At 44.5% G+C, this 24,292-nt stretch overlaps 1 protein-coding gene across 1 annotated transcript; it reads right to left on the bottom strand.

The window, feature by feature from the left end:
- Positions 1-19,935: 19,935 nt before the first annotated feature.
- LOC146985628 (YY1-associated factor 2-like) lies at positions 19,936-23,705 on the bottom strand. The gene is made up of 4 exons (XM_085778717.1): positions 23,570-23,705; positions 23,146-23,271; positions 20,366-20,512; positions 19,936-20,256 (listed from the first exon to the last, which is right to left on the bottom strand). Exons 1-4 carry the CDS (start codon positions 23,593-23,595, stop codon positions 20,016-20,018), a joined length of 540 nt encoding a protein of 179 aa, XP_085634843.1. The 5' UTR covers positions 23,596-23,705; the 3' UTR covers positions 19,936-20,015.
- Positions 23,706-24,292: the final 587 nt, after the last annotated feature.

Genomic DNA, 24,292 nt, shown 5'->3' with positions numbered 1-24,292 from the left:
AGCTACAGACCTGCGGAGCACAAGATAAGCTCAGCTAGGTCTGGCGATGTTCTGGACCCAATTTGGAGCCGATCGGGCGTAACCCCTCGGAGGAGTTCGTTTTGCGTAAAACAACTTTGAAGCAAAATGGCCGACTTCCTGTTGGTTGTCGGGTATGTCCGTAATGAGATTTTTTGAAGATCTTGGGTTGATGAATATGTTTACCAAGTTTCGGACAAATCGGTGTCGCAGACTGCCATTTCCTATGCGCGGTCTAGGGGGCGCTGTGGTGCCATTTGGCCACGCCCACATGTGAGACCACCACAGAATCGCAATTTTTTGGCTTCCCCCCCTGCGTGTAAAATTTCATCCGTTTCTCGGCTTGGGAAAGGGGTCGAAATCGCGTTCGAACTCGGGGAATAATAATAATAATAATAATAATAATAATAATAAGAATAAACATTACAATATCTGGGGTTTTTGCTGCCAGGTCTATGCAGTACTTGAGTACTTGCTTGCTTACTTGTTGTTACTCGTCGGCTGGCACGTCGACTAATGTGCATGTCGAATAACAATAGGGACCTCCCTGGGTCGTTGACACAGGCTCGGGCCCTAATTAAAGCCGCAAGCGGCTATGACGGGCCCTCGCTCCACGCCACTCGGCGTCCCCGCTACCCCCGGGCCGCTCTTCGAAAACCCCCGCGCGCAACCGGACGTGGGCGGCCGCGTCGAGGGCGGTCCCCTCGTCGAACACGTGACGTTTCGAGCAAAACGGACAACGTACGATGGAGTTACGGCAGGTTTACGGTTCGTCCACCAGGGGGCGGTAACGGGATGTGGGCCGTTGCGTACGGGGTCGTGACCTCATCACACATGTGAAGTTTCGAGCTGATCGGACAATGTCGATGCAAAACGCGACATTTCCTGTGTCCACAAGGGGGCGTATTGAGCGAGCTAGCGTACGATCAAATGGAGGCATAGAGGGCGGGCCCCTGAACACGTACTGAAATTTTGAAGTGACTACGACCAAGTATGTGGGCGTGGAAGGCAAACGTAATAGCATGGCGACTAAACGAGCAGTTGACCAACTTTGTCGCCCCCTAGCAGCCACGCCGTTTCACGTAGAGAAAAGATTTTAATAGTGTTTGACCAGCTCGGTCTCCTGATGATCTGTAGCGAATATGAAGTCAATCGGGCAAAATCCGTGGGAGGTGGCAGTTCACGATGGAGCGCTATTCCTGTCGCCGCCACAAGGGGGCCATTAGCCGTAGCGTCATAGCGTTCACGAAATACCTTCACCAACTTGTTCGGCATGTTTTAGAAGTGGAATGAAGTTGATGGGGGTAACTATGTATTTTTAATTAATTTTAGCACACTTCCTGTTACCACCGGGGGGCGCTATGAGTGACGTAGGAAAATAATATGTCGGATCGTTCAGGATCACGCCATCATCATGTGCACCAAGTTTGAAGCTGCTGCGATCAAATCTGTGGGCGTGATAGCATTTAAACCTTTTTAGCTGAATTCGGGAACTTGGCCGTGCCCTAGCAGCCACGCCCTTTGACCTACGCACCTGCGGAGCACAAGCCGTAATCAGCTCAGTCTGGAGATGTTCCGTGCCCAATTTGAAGTCAATCGGGCGAACTCCCTCGGAGGAGTTCGTTTTGCGTCAAAGAAATGCTAACCAAAATGGCCGACTTCCTGTTGGGTCTAGGGCGTGGCTCCAATTCAATTTTTGGTATGTTTGGGTATGATACACGTATGTGTCGAGTTTCGTATGTGTACGACAAAGTAAGCGAAATTTGTCTATGGAGAATTTCGGAAAAACTTCAAGGGGGCGCTATTGAGGCATTTAGCCACGCCCATGGGAAACGACTCTATCCGCTGAAAGAGCTCGCCATTCTTGACCTGTGTATGAAATTTCGTGAGGACACGACTTCGTTAAAGCCACGAAAAAGGCAAACGTAATTGTACGATAAAAAATCGTCAGTCGCCGCGGCGGCACACGGACGCCGTTCGTCGTATCTTCGCAGCGTTCATAATGTAGCTTCAGCAACTGGTTCTGCATGTATTAGAAGTGGAATGAAGTTGATCGGGTGAAGTATGGATTTTTAATGAATTTTTGCGTACTTCCTGTTACCACCGGGGGGCGCTATGAGCCAGGCAGGAAGTCGATACATCAAAACGTTCAGGGAGGAGCCATCGTCATGTCCTTTGAATTTCAAGTGGCTACGACGAAGTATGTGCGTGTGAAAGGCAAACGTAATTTAAATTGGGATGATACACATTCGCCGCGGCGGCACACGGACGCCGTTGCTCGTAGGGTCAAAACGTTCATGATGTAGCTTCACCATCCGGGTCTGCATGTACTAGAAGTGTAACAAAGTCTATTTGGTGAACTACGTATTTTTAACGAATTTTTGTACGTTTCCTGTTACCACCGGGGGGCGCTATGAGCGACGTCGGCAAATAATATGTCGGATCGTTCAGGGTCTCGCCATAGATTTTTGCACCAAGTTTGAAGCGTCTACGATCAAGTATGAGGGCATGAGAGCCGTTCGTATTTACATGGCGAGCACCGAAACAGTCGCCAAACTTCGGGGCACGCCAGAGGCCAACCCCTTTGAGCTACAGACCTGCGGAGCACAAGATAAGCTCAGCTAGGTCTGACGATGTTCTGAACCCAATTTGGAGCCGATCGGGCGTAACCCCTCGGAGGAGTTCGTTTTGCGTAAACGAAATTTGAACCAAAATGGCTGACTTCCTGTTGGGTTTTGGGCTTCGCCATAAGAGGATTTTTTGTTCATCTCGCATTGATAAATATGTCTGCCGACTTTGGTCCGCTTTCGTTAACGTCATTTTTTTCCCTATGGGTTTTTGAAAAGTTTGTAGGGGGCGCTATTTTGCCATTTGGCCACGCCCACATGCGAGACCACCACTCAACGCTAAGTTGCCACAGGTCCCACGTGCGTCTAAAATTTGGTGAGTTTTCGTGCATGGGAAAGGGGTCGAAATGGCGTTCGAAGTGGGAGAATAATAATAATAATAATAATTAAAGCCGCAAGCGGCGATGGCGGGCCCTCGCTCGCCCATGCCACCGCGGGGCCTGAGGCACGCCGGGGCCGTGGCGCGGAGCAGAAATGGAGAAAAAACCTGGAAGGAGGCCAAAAACGCAATGTTTCGTTCATCCACCAGGGGGCAGTCACCGCATGTGGTGTGGTGCGTTCAGGGGCCGCCCCTCATCACTCGTGTGAAGTTTGGAGTGAATCGGACAAAGCATGAGGGAGTTATGAGCAGTTAAAGGTTCGTCCACTAGGGGGCAGTAATGAGATGCGTGCAGGTGTGTTCAGGGTCAGTCCCTCATCACACATGTGAAGTTTCGTGGAAATCAGACAAAGCATGAGGGAGTTATGAGCAGTTAAAGGTTTGTCCACTAGGGGGCAGTAATGGGATGCGTGCAGGTGTGTTCAGGGTCAGCCCCTCATCACACATGTGAAGTTTCGTGGAAATCGGACAAAGCATGAGGGAGTTATGAGCAGTTAAAGGTCCGTCCACTAGGGGGCAGTAATGGGATGCGTGCAGGTGTGTTCAGGGTCAGCCCCTCATCACACATGTGAAGTTTCGTGGAAATCGGACAAAGCATGAGGGAGTTATGAGCAGTTAAAGGTCCGTCCCCTAGGGGGCAGTAATGGGATGCGTGCAGGTGTGTTCAGGGTCAGCCCCTCATCACCCATGTGAAGTTTCGTGGAAATCGGACAATGTTGATGCAAAAAATGGCACTTCCGGTTTCCACTAGGGGGCCACATGAGCGACACCCCTATCAGATGGAAGAGGTCTCCACCCTGGACCTGTGTATCAAATTTCATGATGATACGAGTTCATTAAAGCCATCAAAAAGCCAAACGTATTTTCATGGCGAGGAATTGATGGTAGCCACGCCCCCACAGGGACGCCATTACTCATAGCTTCACAGTCTTCATAATGTAGCTTCACCAACTGGTTCTGCATGTTTTAGAAGTGGAATGAAGTTGATGGGGTCAACTATGTATTTTTAATGAATTTTAGTTCACTTCCTGTTACCACCGGGGGCGCTATGAGCGACGTAGGCAAATAATATGTCGGATCGTTCAGGGTCTCGCCATAGATTTTTGCACCAAGTTTGAAGCGTCTACGATCAACTATGTGGACATGAGAGCCGTTCGTATTTACATGGCGAGCACCGAAACAGTCGCCAAACTTGGGGGCATGCCAGAGGCCACGCCCTTTGACCTACGGACTCACGGCGCACAAGATAAGCTCAGCTAGGTCTGGAGATGTGGTGTACCTAATTTCAACTTGATCGGGCGAACGCTGTGGGAGGAGTTCGTTTTAGGCGGGAAAAATCAAAACCAAAATGGCCGACTTCCTGTTGGGTTGAGGTCATGAGGTCAAGAGGCTTTTTTGCATATCTGGGTATAATACATATGTGTACCAAATTTTGTGAGCGTAGGACAAAGTTAGCAAAATTCCCTATGGGCATTTTTGGACTTTGTAGGGGGCGCTATTCCGCCATTTTGCGTCGACCGTGTGCGACCACTCAAAAATATCGAATTTCGGATCCGGCCGGACGCCCATGCAAAAGTAGACGCATTTTCGCCTTTGGGAAAGGGGTCAAAATGGCATTTTAAGAGCGCAAGAATAATAATAATAATAATTAAAGCCGCAAGCGGCTATGACGGGCCCTCGCTCCACGCCACTCGGCGTCCCCGCTACCCCCGGGCCGCTCTTCGAAAACCCCCGCGCGCAACCGGACGTGGGCGGCCGCGTCGAGGGCGGTCCCCTCGTCGAACACGTGACGTTTCGAGCAAAACGGACAACGTACGATGGAGTTACGGCAGGTTTACGGTTCGTCCACCAGGGGGCGGTAACGGGATGTGGGCCGTTGTGTTCGGGGTCGTGACCTCATCACACATGTGAAGTTTCGAGCCGATCGGACAATGTCGATGCAAAACGCGACATTTCCTGTGTCCACAAGGGGGCGTCTTGAGCGAGCTAGTGTACGATCAAATGGAGGCGTAGAGGGCGGGCCCCTGATCATGTACTGAAATTTTGAAGTGACTACGACCAAGTATGTGGGCGTGGAAGGCAAACGTAATAGCATGGCGACTAAACGAGCAGTTGACCAACTTTGTCGCCCCCTAGCAGCCACGCCGTTTGACGTAGAGAAAAGCTTTTAATAGTGTTTGACCAGCTCGGTCTCCTGATGATCTGTAGCGAATATGAAGTCAATCGGGCAAAATCCCTGGGAGGTGGCAGTTCACGATGGAGCGCTATTCCTGTCGCCGCCACAAGGGGGCCATTAGCCGTAGCGTCATAGCGTTCACGAAATACCTTCACCAACTTGTTCGGCATGTTTTAGAAGTGGAATGAAGTTGATGGGGGCAACGATGTATTTTTAATGAATTTTAGCGCACTTCCTGTTACCACCGGGGGGCGCTATGAGTGACGTAGGAAAATAATATGTCGGATCGTTCAGGGTCACGCCATCATCATGTGCAACAAGTTTGAAGCTGCTGCGATCAAATCTGTGGGCGTGATAGCATTTAAACCTTTTTAGCTGAATTCGGGAACTTGGCCGTGCGCTAGCAGCCACGCCCTTTGACCTACACACCTGCGGAGCACAAGCCGTAATCAGCTCAGTCTGGAGATGTTCCGTGCCCAATTTGAAGTCAATCGGGCGAACTCCCTCGGAGGAGTTCGTTTTGCGTCAAAGAAATGCTAACCAAAATGGCCGACTTCCTGTTGGGTTTAGGGCGTGGCTCCAATTCAATTTTTGGTATGTTTGGGTATGATACAGGTGTGTGTCGAGTTTCGTATGTGTACGACAAAGTAAGCGAAATTTGTCTATGGAGAATTTCGGAAAAACTTCTAGGGGGCGCTATTGAGGCATTTAGCCACGCCCATGGGAAACGACTCTATCCGCTGAAAGAGCTCGCCATTCTTGACCCGTGGATGAAATTTCGTGAGGACACGACTTCGTTAAAGCCACGAAAAAGGCAAACGTAATTGTACGATAAAAAATCGTCAGTCGCCGCGGCGGCACACGGACGCCGTTCGTCGTATCTTCACAGCGTTCATAATGTAGCTTCAGCAACTGGTTCTGCATGTATTAGAAGTGGAATGAAGTTGATCGGGTGAAGTATGGATTTTTAATGAATTTTTGCGTACTTCCTGTTACCACCGGGGGGCGCTATGAGCCAGGCAGGAAGTCGATACATCAAAACGTTCAGGGAGGAGCCAACGTCATGTCCTTTGAATTTCAAGTGGCTACGACGAAGTATGTGCGCGTGAAAGGCAAACGAAATTTAAATTGGGATGATACACTTTCGCCGCGGCGGCACACGGTCGCCGTTGCTCGTAGGGTCAAAGCATTCATGATGTAGCTTCACCATCCGGGTCTGCATGTACTAGAAGTGTAACGAAGTCGATTTGGTCAACTACGTATTTTTAACGAATTTTTGTACGTTTCCTGTTACCACCGGGGGGCGCTATGAGCGACGTACGCAAATAATATGTCGGATCGTTCAGGGTCTCTCCATAGATTTTTGCACCAAGTTTGAAGCGTCTACGATCAAGTATGAGGGCATGAGAGCCGTTCGTATTTACATGGCGAGCACCGAAACAGTCGCCAAACTTCGGGGCACGCCAGAGGCCAAGCGCTTTGAGCTACAGACCTGCGGAGCACAAGATAAGCTCAGCTAGGTCTGGCGATGTTCTGGACCCAATTTGGAGCCGATCGGGCGTAACCCCTCGGAGGAGTTCGTTTTGCGTAAACCAACTTTGAAGCAAAATGGCCGACTTCCTGTTGGGTTTTGGGCTTCGCTATAAGGCAATTTTTTGTTCATCTTCCATTGATAAATAAGTGTGGCGATTTTGGTCCGCTTTCATTAACGTCATTTTTTTCCCTATGGGTTTTTGGCAAAATTGTAGGGGGCGCTATTTAGCCATTTGGCCCCGCCCAAATACGACGCTGGCAAATTATCAAATTTTTCGCGAAGCCCCACGAGGCTACAAAGTTTGGTGAGTTTTCGCGCATGTTAAGGGGGTCAAATTGGCGATTATATGTTCGGGAGAATAATAATAATAATAAACATTACAATATCTGGGGTTTTTGCTGCCAGGTCTATGCAGTACTTGAGTACTAGCTTGCTTACTTGTTGTTACTCGTCGGCTGGCACGTTGACTAATGTGCATGTCGAATAACAATAGGGACCTCCCTGGGTCGTTGACACAGGCTCGGGCCCTAATAATAATAATAATAAACAGCGCGATTTCAAAAGGGCTTTCGCTGGGCGACTTGCAGTCGCCGCTCGGGCCCTAATAATAATAAACATTACAATATCTGGGGTTTTTGCTGCCAGGTCTATGCAGTACTTGAGTACTTGCTTGCTTACTTGTTGTTACTCGTCGGCTGGCACGTTGACTAATGTGCATGTCGAATAACAATAGGGACCTCCCTGGGTCGTTGACACAGGCTCGGGCCCTAATTAAAGCCGCAAGCGGCTATGACGGGCCCTCGCTCCACGCCACTCGGCGTCCCCGCTACCCCCGGGCCGCTCTTCGAAAACCCCCGCGCGCAACCTCACGTGGGCGGCCGCGTCGAGGGCGGTCCCCTCGTCGAACACGTGACGTTTCGAGCAAAACGGACAACGTACGATGGAGTTACGGCAGGTTTACGGTTCGTCCACCAGGGGGCGGTAACGGGATGTGGGCCGTTGCGTACGGGGTCGTGACCTCATCACACATGTGAAGTTTCGAGCCGATCGGACAATGTCGATGCAAAACGCGACATTTCCTGTGTCCACAAGGGGGCGCATTGAGCGAGCTAGCGTACGATCAAATGGAGGCGTAGAGGGCGGGCCCCTGATCATGTACTGAAATTTTGCAGTGACTACGACCAAGTATGTGGGCGTGGAAGGCAAACGTAATAGCATGGCGACTAAACGAGCAGTTGACCAACTTTGTCGCCCCCTAGCAGCCACGCCGTTTCACGTAGAAAAAAGCTTTTAATAGTGTTTGACCAGCTCGGTCTCCTGATGATCTGTAGCGAATATGAAGTCAATCGGGCAAAATCCGTGGGAGGTGGCAGTGCACGATGGAGCGCTATTCCTGTCGCCGCCACAAGGGGGCCATTAGCCGTAGCGTCATAGCGTTCACGAAATACCTTCACCAACTTGTTCGGCATGTTTTAGAAGTGGAATGAAGTTGATGGGGGCAACTATGTATTTTTAATGAATTTTAGCGCACTTCCTGTTACCACCGGGGGGCGCTATGAGTGACATAGGAAAATAATATGTCGGATCGTTCAGGGTCACGCCATCATCATGTGCACCAAGTTTGAAGCTGCTGCGATCAAATCTGTGGGCGTGATAGCATTTAAACCTTTTTAGCTGAATTCGGGAATTTGGCCGTGCCCTTGTAGCCACGCCCTTTGACCTACACACCTGCGGAGCACAAGCCGTAATCAGCTCAGTCTGGAGATGTTCTGTGCCCAATTTGAAGTCAATCGGGCGAACTCCCTCGGAGGAGTTCGTTTTGCGTCAAAGAAATGCTAACCAAAATGGCCGACTTCCTGTTGGGTTTAGGGCGTGGCCCCAATTCAATTTTTGGTATGTTTGGGTATGATACACGTGTGTGTCGAGTTTCGTATGTGTACGACAAAGTAAGCGAAATTTGTCTATGGAGAATTTCGGAAAAACTTCAAGGGGGCGCTATTGAGGCATTTAGCCACGCCCACGGGAAACGACTCTATCCGCTGAAAGAGCTCGCCATTCTTGACCCGTGTATGAAATTTCGTGAGGACACGACTTCGTTAAAGCCGCGAAAAAGGCAAACGTAATTGTACGATAAAAAATCGTCAGTCGCCGCGGCGGCACACGGACGCCGTTCGTCGTATCTTCACAGCGTTCATAATGTAGCTTCAGCAACTGGTTCTGCATGTATTAGAAGTGGAATGAAGTTGATCGGGTGAAGTATGGATTTTTAACGAATTTTTGCGTACTTCCTGTTACCACCGGGGGGCGCTATGAGCCAGGCAGGAAGTCGATACATCAAAACGTTCAGGGCGGAGCCAACGTCATGTCCTTTGAATTTCAAGTGGCTACGACGAAGTATGTGCGCGTAATTGGGAAACGTAATTTTACGACAAAAAATCGTCAGTCGCCGCGGCGGCACACGGACGCCGTTGCTCGTAGGGTCAAAGCGTTCATGATGTAGCTTCACCATCCGGGTCTGCATGTACTAGAAGTGTAACGAAGTCGATTTGGCCAACTACGTATTTTTAACGAATTTTTGTACGTTTCCTGTTACCACCGGGGGGCGCTATGAGCGACATCGGCAAATAATATGTCGGATCGTTCAGGGTCTCGCCATAGATTTTTGCACCAAGTTTGAAGCGTCTACGATCAAGTATGTGGGCATGAGAGCCATTCGTATTTACATGGCGAGCACCGAAACAGTCGCCAAACTTCGGGGCACGCCAGAGGCCAACCCCTTTGAGCTACAGACCTGCGGAGCACAAGATAAGCTCAGCTAGGTCTGACGATGTTCTGAACCCAATTTGGAGCCGATCGGGCGTGACCCCTCGGAGGAGTTCGTTTTGCGTAAAATAAATGCTAACCAAAATGGCCGACTTCCTGTTGGTTTTTGGGCTTCGCACGAAACAAATTTTTTTCATGTCTGGGTATGATACATATGTGTACCAAGTTTGGGCAGCCTGCGAGAAAAAAAATTTTGATCCCTATGGCCGGGGGTCAAAAGTTCCAGGGGGCGCTGTTGTGCCAATTTGCCCCGCCCACAAACGGCGATAGCATCAGACGTCAATTTTCGCAAGTCCCGACGTGTGTCCCAAGTTTCGTCCGTTTCTCGGCTTGGCAAAGGGGTCAAATTGGGGTTTAAAGAGGGGGAATAATAATAATAATAATAATAATAAACATTTGCATTTCGGGGAATTTTGCGCCAGGTCAGTGGAGTACTTGATTACTTGCTTGCTTACTTGTTGTTACTCGTCGACTTGCACGTCGATTAATGTGGATGTCGAATAACAATAGGGACCTCCCTGGGTCGTTGACACAGGCTCGGGCCCTAATTAAAGCCGCAAGCGGCGATGGCGGGCCCTCGCTCGCCCATGCCACCGCGTGGCCTGAGGCACGCTGGGGCTGTGGCGCGGAGCAGAAATGGAGAAAAATGAGGAATGAGGCCAAAATTGCAATGTTTCGTTCATCCACCAGGGGGCAGTCACCGCATGTGGTGTGGTGCGTTCAGGGGCGGCCCCTCATCACTCATGTGAAGTTTGGAGTGAATCGGACAAAGCATGAGGGAGTTATGAGCAGTTGATGGTTCGTCCACCAGGGGGCAGTAATGGGATGCGTGCAGGTGTGTTCAGGGTCAGCCCCTCATCACACATGTGAAGTTTCGTGGAAATCGGACAATGTTGATGTAAAATATGGTACTTCCTGTTTCCACTAGGGGGCGAATGAGTGAGATCGCCTATGAGTACATAGAAACGTTGAGGTCGTGACCCTGGACCTGTGTACCAATTTTCATGTTGATAGGAGTTCAATAAAGCCATCCAAAGGGCAAACGTATTGTCATAGCGAGGAATGTTTGCCACGCCCCCACAGGGACGCCATTACTCGTAGCTTCACAGCGTTCATAATGTAACTTCACCAACTGGTTCTGCATATTGTAGAAGTGGAATGAAGTTGATGGGGCAAAGTATGTACATTTTCCAAATTTTAGTACACTTCCTGTTACCACCGGGGGGCGCTATGAGCGACGTGGGAAGTTAATATATCGGGACGTTCAGGGCGGAGCCATCGTCATGTCCAGCAAGTTTGAAGTTGATTGGATGAAGTATGTGGGCGTGAGAGCCACACGTATGGACATGGCGAGAACGCCAAATTCTGATGAGCGCTGGCAGCCACGCCCTTTGACCTACGGACTCACGGAGCACAAGATAAGCTCAGCTAGGTCTGGAGATGTGGTATACCTAATTTCAACTTGCTCGGGCGAACGCTCTGGGAGGAGTTAATTTTAGGCGGGAAAAATGTACACCAAAATGGCCGACTTCCTGTTGGGTTGAGGTAATGAGGTCAAGAGGCTTTTTTGCATATCTGGGTATAATACATATGTGTACCAAATTTTATCAACATCGGACAAAGTCAGTCAAATTCCCTATGGGGATTTTGAAAGTTTGTAGGGGGCGCTATTTCGCCATTTCGCGTCGACCATGTGCGACGACCCAAAAATATCGAATTTCGGATGAGGCCGGAGGGACATGCAAAGTTAGACAACTTTTCCAGTTGGGGAAAGGGGCGAAATTGGGGAAAGAAGAGTCGCGTGAATAATAATAATAAGAATTAAAGCCGCAAGCGGCGATGGCGGGCCCTCGCTCGCCCATGCCACCGCGGGGCCTGAGGCACGCCGGGGCCGTGGCGCGGAGCAGAAATGGAGAAAAAACCCGGAAGGAGGCCAAAAATGCAATGTTTCGTTCATCCACCAGGGGGCAGTCACCGCATGTGGTGTGGTGCGTCCCTCATCACTCATGTGAAGTTTGGAGTGAATCGGACAAAGCATGAGGGACTTATGAGCAGTTAAAGGTTCGTCCACTAGGGGGCAGTAATGGGATGCATGCAGGTGTGTTCAGGGTCAGCCCCTCATCACACATGTGAAGTTTCGTGGAAATCGGACAAAGCATGAGGGAGTTATGAGCAGTTAAAGGTTCGTCCAGTAGGGGGCAGTAATGGGATGCGTGCAGGTGTGTTCAGGGTCAGCCCCTCATCACACATGTGAAGTTTCGTGGAAATCGGACAATGTTGATGCAAAAAATGGCACTTCCTGTTTCCACTAGGGGGCTACATGAGTGAGATCGCCTATGAGCATATGGAGACGTTGAGGTCGTGACCCTGGACCTGTGTATCAAATTTCATGATGATACGTGTTCATTAAAGCCATCAAAAAGCCAAACGTATTTTCTTGGCGAGGGATCATCAGTTGCCATGACGCCACGCGGTCGCCATTACTCGTAGCTTCACAGCGTTCATAATGTAGCTTCACCAACTGGTTCTGCATGTTTTAGAAGTGGAATGAAGTTGATGGGGTCAACTATGTGGAATCAGTACACGTAATGTAAAAACTGGTCACTTCCTGTTACCACCGGGGGGCGCTATGAGTGACGTAGGAAATTAATATATCGGGACGTTCAGGGCGGAGCCATCGTCATGTCCAGCAAGTTTGAAGTAGCTACGATAAAGTATGTGGGCGTGAGAGCCATTCGTATTTACATGGCGAGCACCGAAACAGTCGCCAATGTGAATTGAGCCATAGCAGCCACGCCCTATGACCTACACACCTGCGGAGCACAAGATAAGGTCATCATGGGGTTTCGATGCTGGAAAACAAATTTGAAGCCGATCGAGTGAAATCCCTAGGACGAGTTAGATCAAACGTAAGTAGTGGAAATGTCCAAAAATGGCCAAAAAATGGCAAAAATTGAAAATTGAAATCAAAATGGCCGACTTCCTGTTGAGATTTTACCATGACGTTAAGAGACTTTTTTGTGCGTCTGGGGATGATGAATGTGTGTACCAAATTTCGTCTGCCTACGACAAAGTAACCCAATAGGCGAGGGCAAATTTAAAGTTTGTAGGGGGCGCTATTTCGCCATTTCGCGTCGACCATGTGCGACGACCCAAAAATATCGAATTTCGGATGAGGCCGGAGGGACATGCAAAGTTAGACAACTTTTCCAGTTTGGGAAAGGGGCGAAATTGGGGCTTGAAAAGTCGCGTGAATAATAATAATAATAATAAGAATAATAAACATTACAATTTCAATATAGCATTTTTCCCCCTGGGTCTTCCATACCACATGATTACTTCACTACTTGATTACTTTGGGGTCACTTGCACATTGGGGTCACTTGCACGTTGGGGCATGAACGAATTACAATAGGGCTTTCGCTGGGCGACTTGCAGTCGCCGCTCGGGCCCTAATAATAAACATTACAATTTCAATATAGCATTTTTCCCCCTGGGTCTTCCATACCACATGATTACTTCACTACTTGATTACTTTGGGGTCACTTGCACATTGGGGTCACTTGCACGTTGGGGCATGAACGAATTACAATAGGGCTTTCGCTGGGCGACTTGCAGTCGCCGCTCGGGCCCTAATAATAATAATAAAAAGAAACATTACAATATCTGGGGTTTTTGCTGCCAGGTCTATGCAGTACTTGAGTACTTGCTTGCTTACTTGTTGTTACTCGTCGGCTGGCACGTCGACTAATGTGCATGTCGAATAACAATAGGGACCTCCCTGGGTCGTTGACACAGGCTCGGGCCCTAATAATCATAATAATCATAATAATAACTTTATTTAGCGCCTTTCAAAAACAAGTTACAAGGTGCTGTACAATAATGATGGTTGGATACTGTATGTTATTAATTTGACTAAGCCAGTAGTTTTCAAAGTGGGGGCCGCCAAGGGATACTATAGGGGTCCTCAGCAAATTGGAGGAAAAATGAGAACACATGCAAATAACAAAATTAAATCTAATTATTATATTTAGAGCATTATTGAAAAATATAATTTATATTACATATCAAAACCTTGTTTGCCATGCTCATCTTTCTAACTTCCTGCCAGACAAAATAACATTCGTCATAAGCTGTAAATTGTTGACCTGGTGGTTTTTGCCTCAGACCCAGTGTGTTTGCAAATGGGGGTCCTTGGCCAGAAGCTAATGCTAGTCGGGGGCCTTGGCATGGGAACTTTTGGGAACCTCTGGCCTAAGCTGTTATAGGCCTGCATAGTATTCATTCAGAATTCCTAAAACAAATGATATATTAAATGTTGTCTGGCCAGGAGCAGGTGGTCGTGACTGTGGTTTGACAGGAGCTTTGGCCGTTGTTGCTTTTACAAGACAAGGCTATAAAATATTATTTATGCAGCACTACAGTACCTTCTCAGTTGTGGGAAAGATGCAATAGAGATAAGAGTTAACACATAAATGATATGGAGCAGTGGTTCCCAACCTTTTTTGGCTCATGACCCCATTTTGACATGACACATTTCTGGCGACCCCGTGATCACGTGCAGTCACGTGGTCGCAGCCGTCAATCAAGGTGCGCCAGTTATATGCTCCATTTTATTTAAACTCTATATTTGAGAAATTGAACATATAGAATACAGTTGTTGATTGTAATGATTAGTTAAAAGAATATTTGTATCAGTAATTTTTTTTTATCAGTTACTAGACATTTCAGGTGACCCCATTCGAATTCCAGGCGACCCCATGTGAGGTCCCGACCCCAAGGTTGAAAAACACTGCTCTAGAGTTAGCTGTTTGATTAGACTGGAGAGTAAACAATGCAAAACTCACCAATAGTTCTTTTAAACTTTTGATGAAACAATAACAAGTGATGGTCTACTTAGAAGATTACGCCACAGCTTTCAACAATTAGCATGGTCTTCATCAACAAATATCAGAGAAAACAAGTTGATCTTCACATGTGGAGCTGTTCTTGATTTCACCCATTGCAAGTCTATTTGTGACCTTTGACATACTGATAAAATGATCCCAACTCAAGGTCAATTTCCAAGCTTTTTTTGTTTTGTTTTGTTGAGATGTTTCAATCATATCACACAGTCTGTAGGTTTGGCTTTGTTTTCTCCAACCCCAACTTCCAGGGTCAACAATGTACTTTTATATTTCAAAACAATTGTGTTTATATTTAGTGTATCTCCTCAAAATGCATTGTGTGTTTGTGTGAATGCATCCTTATCCCGAATCTATGAATGTGTCCTAGAATGTGTGGGATGCATTTCCTTCCTAACAAAGCATTCGCAGAACTGTCTTTCATTCTTTGAAAGCTGACTTGTTTACATCTGGCTCACATTCTTCTACGTACGTGCCTTGGCGTACTCCAGACACAAACTTTCAATGTTGAACACTTATCGTTTTAACTCCTGTATTCTGTTTTGTGTTTGTGCATGTTATGTGTTCTGCATAGTTACTGTATGACCTGGATGTTGGCCTATTTGTTGTGGTGGTGTTGGATTTTGCTGTGTTTCACTGTTCCTCTTCACCTGCCAAGGGACTGCTGATGGAAATTAGCTAGTTGTTAAATCTAGTTCAAGTTTCCTCTCTTTTGAGATGAATGTATTTGTGCATGATCCCTGATGTAAATAAACATGAAAAGGAAAGTCTGAGGGGCATTATGTGTATAATGCGTGCTGTACACAATCACATTACCATTCTAGCAGTCTTCTAGGAAATTGCATACTACTTTCCCTGATGATAATTGTTACTCTACAAGAGCACATTATATTTCCAGATCGGGGAACCCTTCATCAAAACACTGCTCCATAATGGTACTGTATAGCTAGCTCAAATGCACTTTTTATTTGACACCGCTGTTTGTCTACTACATTGAAACCGCATTCCCTACAAGCCCTGTTATTTCTGGAAGTGGTTACAGGTTACCTTGATACTTGTGGTCGTACCACTACCATCCTCCTTCTGCTGCATTTTTCTCTGCTGAGGAAAAAAACGAAAGCATCTTGAAAGTCAATTTCACCCATCTGGCGTTACCACAGCTCTGTTTGAGGTGGAAGAACAACAGCCCGCTTCCTGATCTGTGATACAAAGCAGTATCACTTTGTGTGGTCAATAGCACAACATTGGTACAGGTCTGCTGGTAATCTACTTATCTATACGTCTACGTTATGTCTCAAATGTACAGTATGTATGCGTAGGTCATCTGTAGGGCACTGTAAGTGACAAGATGTTATTATCTGAGTCAGCTGAATACTTTTAGTACGGCTTGTATTGTGTCATTAGAATTCAGTTGTTTGGTTGTAACAAAATAGAGGACGTTTGTGTACAAACACTGCTTTTAGTGTTTTGAAGAATAAAGCGCCATGTGAAACCTCCAAAATGATTGAAATTGAACAACCACCCCTAAAACTAATTGATAACACAGCATGAAAGCTCTGAATTACACAAGATTCATACTTTTTTTGGTAAACATCTTGGGAGATATAACATAACCTAGAGGTCCAGGGAGCATTTGTTCTTATAAAACTCATTTTAGCATTTAGAGATGCAACGAGCAGTCCAAAGGATTCCGGAGAGTATCAGATGAGCCTGCATCAGTAGAAATACTTGAGGATAAATGGCCGTTGACCGTCTCTAACACGTTTTTTGGTTATCCTCTGTTCCCATGTGAAAGTTATGGATATTGCACCATTCCCTGGAACACAGCGAGGTGCTAAACTATGATTTTTCGCTGTGTTAAAAGTGTTTTGTACAACTTGCCTAGTATCCATCCACATAAGTTATCAGCTTCTTCCTCTTTTTTTTCTCTGTCGTAGCTATAGGTTTAAGACTGCTGCTGGTGTGACTTTTTTTCAAAAATAAATAGAGCAACCACAACACAATATTATAGCGTGTCTTAAATGATTGACTAAGGATGAGCTTTCTGTGGCCAACTGTAGAAACTGCAAGAAGAGTTTTTGTACTCAATGTCCTTCTAAAGTAGGAATAAAAACAGATATAAGAAAACATGTTGTGCCAGAGATGCCACTTTTTCCAGAGACAGGGTCCAACTTGAACTTTATGGGAGGAAGGTGTTGTTTACCACAAAGTGAAGACGGCAGTAACAAGACAAATGGTCAGAACAGGCTCCCCTGTGGAGCTCCTGACCACCCCCCAGCCCTCTGATGGGGCAGATGGGAATGGAATCTGGACCCGCTGACATCCGTAAATCACACACATTCACAGCTCGACGCCAGCACGAACCCTGGTTGGTGCTGTGTGACTGATTTAATATTATTCCACACACAAAAAATACACCACGCATGTATTTGGCTGCGCACTGGTTACACTGACAAGTACAGCCACGTTGCAACAGATGTGTTGAATGTAAATTGAATGTGAAATAAAACATACATTTTGATGAGCTGTACTGAGAGAGAGAGAGAGAGAGAGAGAGAGAGAGAGAGAGAGAGAGATGGATGGATGTGTGGAAGTGAAAGTCTGGAGGTTTCCTCTGAGGGATTCTCAGTACACTGGTGACATCTGCTGGCCAGATGTCAGCAAGTCACCAATAAACCTTAAACCTAATATACTGATACTGTATGCAGCTGATTGCCACACACGCACACAACAGAATGGGTTACTGTCATAAGTCTAGGAATATTTGGTTACTATGTATTGTAAGTGTGAAGTTAGTACAATCTAATATTGTGTAAGATCAAACTTTCCTCCAACCGATACAAATTTGAATAAGTCACTCTAATTGTCACCCACCGGTGTTGCTTACTTATCCACACCCATGGGAGGATCCTGTGAAACTACTTAAAGAACACCTGAAAGCAACTGCCCTAACTGACCTGACGAAGAGCTAAACGCTCGAAACGTTGTAGTTGTCTCCCTTTTTTTATGTAGTCCTCTAATAAATTATTGAATACTTTGGGAGCATACAATGTGGCGAGTCCCCTTCTTTTTGTCGTTTACCTCTCTGGACTCAGCACCTGGCTATACTTTGGATGTGCATGAGCTTTTTTCCATGTTCAATGATTAAAAATATACCAAAACCACAGTGATGTCAATAGAAGGCCTCAGTATTTCCTACAGAAATAAAGGAAATGGACTAGCTGTATGTTATGTATATTTTATATATTCATACCAACATGCAGACTTCTGTCTGGGCTAAGTCATGATGATGATGAGTATTACATAATGTGGTTTCGTCCAAACAGATCATTTCATGTATGCACATTATATACATGTATTTCATGTTTAAGGTTACTTCTTCTTTGCATTGTGGTTTAAGTCACATAGCAGAGTGCATGTATATCTCATTCTCACTTACTGTAAATGAGGTAGTGTTACAGTACTGGTATTACTATTAGTTTTAGTATTCTAGATGCAGTAGCAGTTATGCTGTGCCTATTATGTATTAATTTCTGCTATTCAAATGCCATTGTCATATTTATTTCTAAATCAAAATCACCACTAAAACAAAATCTCATCCCACAAAAAAAAAAAGTCAGTCAGTCTAAAATTATATTTCTTATGATCTATATTTCTCTTTCTCTTTCTCTTCTGTTCTTGAAGTGTTTTGTGTAGTTTGGTGCAGGGGGTTATTAAAAAAACTGTGATGGCAAACTGACCAAAACCAGAAGGTTTGGTCAAAATCGGGCCAATGATTTTGGAGAAAATTACCAAAAACCATCGAAAATGTTTTTTTTAAAACCAAAATTCAAATTTCTCCGAACTCGAATATATCATCTGGGAGGCCGAGGGGAGTCCAACGCAGAAGGTTTGGTTAAAATCGGGCCAGTGATTTTGGAGAAAATGACCAAAAACCACACATTTCAAAAATTCTTATCCCTGGGCCTAGTTATTTTGTATATAAATACACAAAGAATAGCAACTTCTGGTTGGGAGTTACGGGGCCCTTGTCCCACATCAGACCTGCACCCCTGCTTGTTAATGACTTGCACTCAATATGGGCTACATTGTACATGCATAGGCATCTAACACAGGGTGGGGACTGCCAGAGTGAAAGAACAAACACATTAGTAGATGATAGATCATAAGATTATTGACTTGGTTTAAAATGAAGACTAGTTTCCCCTCCCAGTGTAAATTCATAGCTGAAGTACTATTTCACTGATGCATTGGAACAGTACTTAGATCCTTTACTATGGCACCAATATCACACTGTTAAAACAAACCTTGCAACAAGTAAAAGTTGTGATCAAGGTACAAAAAAGTCAATTTGGAAAGGTAAATGATCTTTGCATTGTAATTAGTGATTGATGATTGAGTTAAGCAGCGTTTAATGTTGTAGCTGGCTTGTTTAATCCACATGAATACATCATATTTTATAAATTCATCACGCAAAATCTTAGTATGCAAAATTTCCATCTGTCAAATAAATTGATTAAAAAGCACAATATTTCCCTCTAAAATGCAGTCAGATGCAAGTATTAAGTAAAATGCTACAAGAGAAAGCTGCAATTGTGTTCAATATGAAACTATGTTATGTGTTACTTTCTGTCACTGCTTTTTGAACCTTTAAGACAATTTCTCTTTTCCCCCTGAGTGAAACAAGTGTAAAGGATGTGATGGAGGGTAATAACAAAACACATAATGGTGATGACATATCATGTGAAAATAGGTCGTTACAAAATCAACATACAATTCATCATGTGGAAAACTTCTTTAAAAAAGCCATATTTTACAGACTTCTTCTGTTTGTAATGAAAAATTTAAATAAAGGCATATCCAAGTATCTACATCTCATTTTATTTAACATTTTTGTACAATATAAACCATTCTATAGATTAAATCATGCTGAACTCTACCAAGTGAAAGAGAAGCATACTGAGAATAACTGTTCAACTCAAATGTTAAGACAGTGAAAAAAATAATAATATTGCATCGAATGATAAAATGAGAGCTGGATAAGGCCAGTAACCAACAGTGTTATGTTTCACTGATAATGGTAAAGTGGAAATAATGCTAAAAAAATGTTACCATGAACATAGGACGCCATTAAGTGCAAATAACGGTAACAAAAATTCAACGATAAACTACAATTCTGAGATGACTTCTTCACATTTTCTTTCATACGGCACCATTTATTCTGTGCAGCAACAACCAACGGAGTGCGACGCTGACGTAACACTGAGGTGTTGAAAATAAGTCACCACAAAACGTGGTACAGTTCCATTGACATCCAGGATTTAATGCTACTGTTGCTGCTGCTGGTAACAGTTCTGGCGTCTTCCTGATTCCTGAATTTCTTATCATAACGGGAAGGCAGTGAAAAAAATACAACCCCAGATGGAACTGAATGCTATCATACCAGCATTAATAGTATTATTTCAAAAAGAAAATGTGCATGTTGTAGTTTAATCTCTGGTTGAGGCTATTGAGAGTGCAGAAGGATGAGTTGTGCTGACTGGGAGTGTGAAGGTTAGTGAGTCTCTCCGTTGACCGGCGAGCCCTCTCCGCGCGGCGAAGAGCATCTGGAGACGCCTCGTTCAGTGTTGTCAGAGCTTGAGCCACTTTGACTGTGTTGGTCTGCTGAGGCAGCACTTGTTGAAGTGGATGTGGGTTTGGCTTTTTCCTTAAAGTCTGTGATTATTACAGTCAAGTCTCCAACGGTGACCTCTAGATGTTGGGCACTGCTTCTGTCTATGTTTTTTAACCTGGGCCTTGTGGGGAGAGAAACACATAGAAACTGGATTAGAAAATTGACAGGTACACATCAGAATATGGTGCGTTATTCTGCTATTTTCGTTGAAAATGAATTGAATTAATTACCTCATCTTTTTATGGCTTTTCTTTTTCAGTGTTGGTTCTCTCTCACTCTTGTCCTTTTCTGATTTTTCTTTCTTTTTGGGGTTTGTGGGCGGTGCAAACTGCTGATTTACTTGCTGTGCAACCAGTTGAGAAACAGGTCGTGGCTTTCTGAAAGAGACATAAAAATAAAGTTATTGGCCTTTTTAGCTCTGGTATGTAGCTTGTGGTTTACGCTGCTGAGCTGTGTTACTCATATGAACAGGAGGAGTAGGTGACTTACAATTATCATTCATGAAAATGTAGCCATATAAAATGGAACCGGAAAATCCTGAAGTCTCAGATTCAGGTTTACCACGCTTTGCCTGCTTTTTGGCATGCATGTCAATCGAGGAAAAACCTGTATGATGTTGGTAAGGGTGTGCTGCAACCTGGTAATTGCAATTGTCATGGAAGGCAAATTTGCATACATAAAAAACAATGATCAGGTATAAGGCCTGTTTCAGAAATTCACAACACAACAGTGCATTTAACCTGGCCAGGAATTAGTATGTAGACGTACATCGTGGCTCCTCATGACAGGAGAAACCTTCACAGACTGGTTTCTTTTTATTCTTTTGACTAAAACATTCCCAAATGTCACCAAGCAATCCTCTGGGCCATTAACTTTAAATAGAATCTATGTATTGATTAAATGTTGGTTTATTTCCTGGTGTTCATCATTTTCACACACTCAATAAGCATGGCAGATAACACTCACATTATTGAAACACATATATTCATTCCTCTTGCATTATGCTATTTGTGTGTGTGATACTGGGCTTTCTCTCAGTTACAACTTTGGCTAAAGTTTGCAACTACATCACACTCTCAGTAGACAGTTACTCTGTTCACCTCACTAAAAGTAATGCAGTCTTATTCAGGACACCTGCAATAAATCATACTTTAGGGGTGTTGAATCAAGTCCATGGTCGGAGGCTGTGGTGTGCTGACCTTAAACTCTATTGCATAAATGCAAGTTCCTACCCAATTGCAAGTGCAAATAACTGGGCAAATACTGTATACTGGCCGAGTATCCACAACCATTTTGGTCAGACATAAGGAATAACAAAATGTCAAAAAGACTTATCTCCCCTTATGTTTGGGTGTATTTCTATATTACTTATAGACCTTTTCAGAGAGTATAAACAAAGACAGGTGTGGCTCATTAGAAAACGCTCTGGTACACCAAATGGAATGGAGCCTTAATTAGTATCCTTGGTAACACCTGTATTTGTTTATACTCTCTGAAAAGGTCTATAATTTCTAAATTCCCAAAGCTTGTGGAAACACTGAATCTTTTATCTTTCAAGCTCTAAGAAATAGTTATATTTGCAAAATGCATAGATGTCCTACTGTAAGTGACCTCGCTTGTAAATAGGGTCCTGACCATAGTTTAGTCTTCATGGAGCTAATTCAAAAAACTAATCATTACAGCCATCATCAGGATAAGATTTATTCCAGGCATGTTGCAACAGATAATTGTCTCTTACAGTATACCGAGTGTACTTTTTAACATTGTGCAGTTAAGTCTTGCATTTCCTTATGGGCGAGACACTAAAGGCAAAAACACTGTTTTTTCATGTACTGATCAATTTTGAGATTTTGGGCTATTTTTCTTCCTTAACATGTTAACATGTAGCCAATTCATTCAGAAAAGTCAAAATCCACATTAAGGAGGTTATTTTACTTAATTTTGTCTTCTATCGTCAGTAGATTTGACCTAAATTCACCAAAAGTTAACATACTACTGTGACATACTGTGCTGTTCCTGTTGTCTGACCCATGTCATGTCAGGTATCATTGTAAAGCTCTCTCTCTCCTGAACAATAGGCTTTATGCAGAGCTCCACTACTTCCTGAACTTAAACAAGCTCCTTTATTTCCTGTCTTACATTTTTGGACAAACTAATTAAGACACACCTGGATTAATCAGTTTGTCCAAAAATGTAAGACAGGAAATAAAGGAGCTTGTTTAAGTTGAAGTAGTGGTGCTGTGCATAAAGCCTGTTATGTAGGTTCCAAAAATTGTCATTTCCTCTGTATCCGCAACCAATCGTAAAATTATGATTTACATTAACAATCTATGGAATTTTACAGTACAAGTATTTAAAGGCCGTTTTTTCAAAATTAGTTTTTCCTCATAATCTGAGCCCAAAATCTCCACTTCAGCAGCACTTACAAACACCAAACCTTCCAGTTTGATCCCTTTCTATATTCTTAAGGTTTTTACAGGGGTTTGTGTTGATATGTCATTCAAAGCCTGATTTATACAACATTTTATTCCTAAAAACAGGGCGGAATTAGATTTTTTAGAGCTGGTGACGGTATTTTCTCATTTACAGAGTGATAAAAAGAGATATCCAAAATCCCCTCTGTAGAAACGTCTGACTCTGATATGTCAACAAAATTAAACAAGAATTTTAAAAGGGACTTCCATCCATTGTTCAGATTTCAGTTCTGGAAATGTATGCAAATTAGTGCATATTTCATTAGATATTGCCTTATTTACATATTTAAACATAAAATTTGACAAAACTTGTAATACAAAAAATATTTGTCTTAATGTAAGTGATAAACTTGTTAAGTTTCATGGTGATATCTGTTAGTTAAATTTTTACCCTATTCACCTGTAGTGTCTCCTCGTTGGTGTACTGTAGGCTAGTGCCCGGGCTGCTGAAGCTGATTTAACACTGATTTGACGGTAAAACAAACAAACAAAAAACAAAGAACAACAAACAGCAGTAAATCCAGGCTTGTTCTTACCGTGTTGATGTTCCCTTCCTGACATCACACATCATGCACTTGAACGCCTCAGCGCTGTTCCTGAAAGTGCAGACGCTACAGTCCCAGTACCCATCGTCGGCAGACGGCTTGGATTGCCGCTTCGGCCTTCAGACAAAAACAAAACAAAAACAGACTGATAGCGGCACCTTTTCAATGACAGCAGTGATTTCAAAGACAACCTGTTAAGATAAAGACGACCCCGGACGTCAAAGAAACGACACCAGAGGCCGCATTTGGTGCTCAGAAGTCAGTCGCCGCGGAGGGAGCTCTCAGTGTTCACAGGCGGGCTGAAGCAGCCAGCGAGCCGCCATGAGCAGCAACACAGCTCCATCCATTGACCGAGCTCCCTGCGTTCAAACGGCCCAGTCAAGTCTTCATTCAAAGAAACCGGCGACGGCTTTACCTTGTGGGACTCTTCTTGTCTCCCATTGTGCGACACTTAGGCTCAGTGGAGTTGAAAAGGTTCAATGTTACAGGTGAAAAGACGCATTTAGCTGCTGCTCAGCTGTCGTGGAAACTCCTGTCCTGTCGAAGGATGGTCACGTGACAGGGGCTCACCAATCACTTGTAATGTAATCACAACAGAGGGCAGTTATAACTGTGACACAACAGTGATGAAAGGCGCTTTGTAAAACACACAGCAGCAACGCGAGTCAAGTGCAGCTGCAGCGAGGAGTGGGTGATTAAACACTTAATTTTGTTTAGAAAATTGTTTCGTAAACTTATATTCCACTAAAACCGAATATGTGATTGGATTGGCACGGGTTAATATGTTTTTTTCTTTCTTTTTTTTTTTTTAGCTTGTATTTGGTGTTAGAAGAATTGCATGCATCTAAATTAACACGGGCTTCGGATAAAACACCATAAAGTTATTTAACTTTTGGGTTGCCAGGTTGTGAAAATATAATCTTTCTGCTTGTTAACATTTGCAACTGCAGACTTGTATGGTACTACCAGCTTTGAACCAACAATTTTTGATAGATGGTAGATGATGAATGATATTGGTACTTTATTATTAGTCACATATACAGCTAGTACAGTGAAATTCTTTCTCTGCATTTAACCCATCCCTGAGGAGCAGTGGGCAGCCGCGGTGCAGCGCCCGGGGACCAACTCCAGATTATGA

This window comes from Trachurus japonicus, chromosome 6 (genome assembly GCF_045865225.1).
Source record: "Trachurus japonicus isolate A0001 chromosome 6, Traja_1.0".
NCBI classification, from domain to species: domain Eukaryota; kingdom Metazoa; phylum Chordata; class Actinopteri; order Carangiformes; family Carangidae; genus Trachurus; species Trachurus japonicus.
The sequence above is the reverse complement of the archived record's forward strand: the minus strand, read 5'-3'. Positions and strand labels throughout refer to the sequence as shown.

What these genes read in the sequence shown, in the direction of transcription:
- LOC146985628 (XM_085778717.1), bottom strand. Translation starts at nt 23,595, where the DNA reads ATGGGAGACAAGAAGAGTCCCACAAG. An exon ending in GACAAGAAGAGTCCCACAAG is followed by an intron (nt 23,272 to 23,569) that starts GTAAAGCCGTCG and finishes TTTTGTCTGAAG; the next exon opens with GCCGAAGCGGCAATCCAAGC. An exon ending in AAAAGCCATAAAAAGATGAG is followed by an intron (nt 20,257 to 20,365) that starts GTAATTAATTCA and finishes TCTCCCCACAAG; the next exon opens with GCCCAGGTTAAAAAACATAG.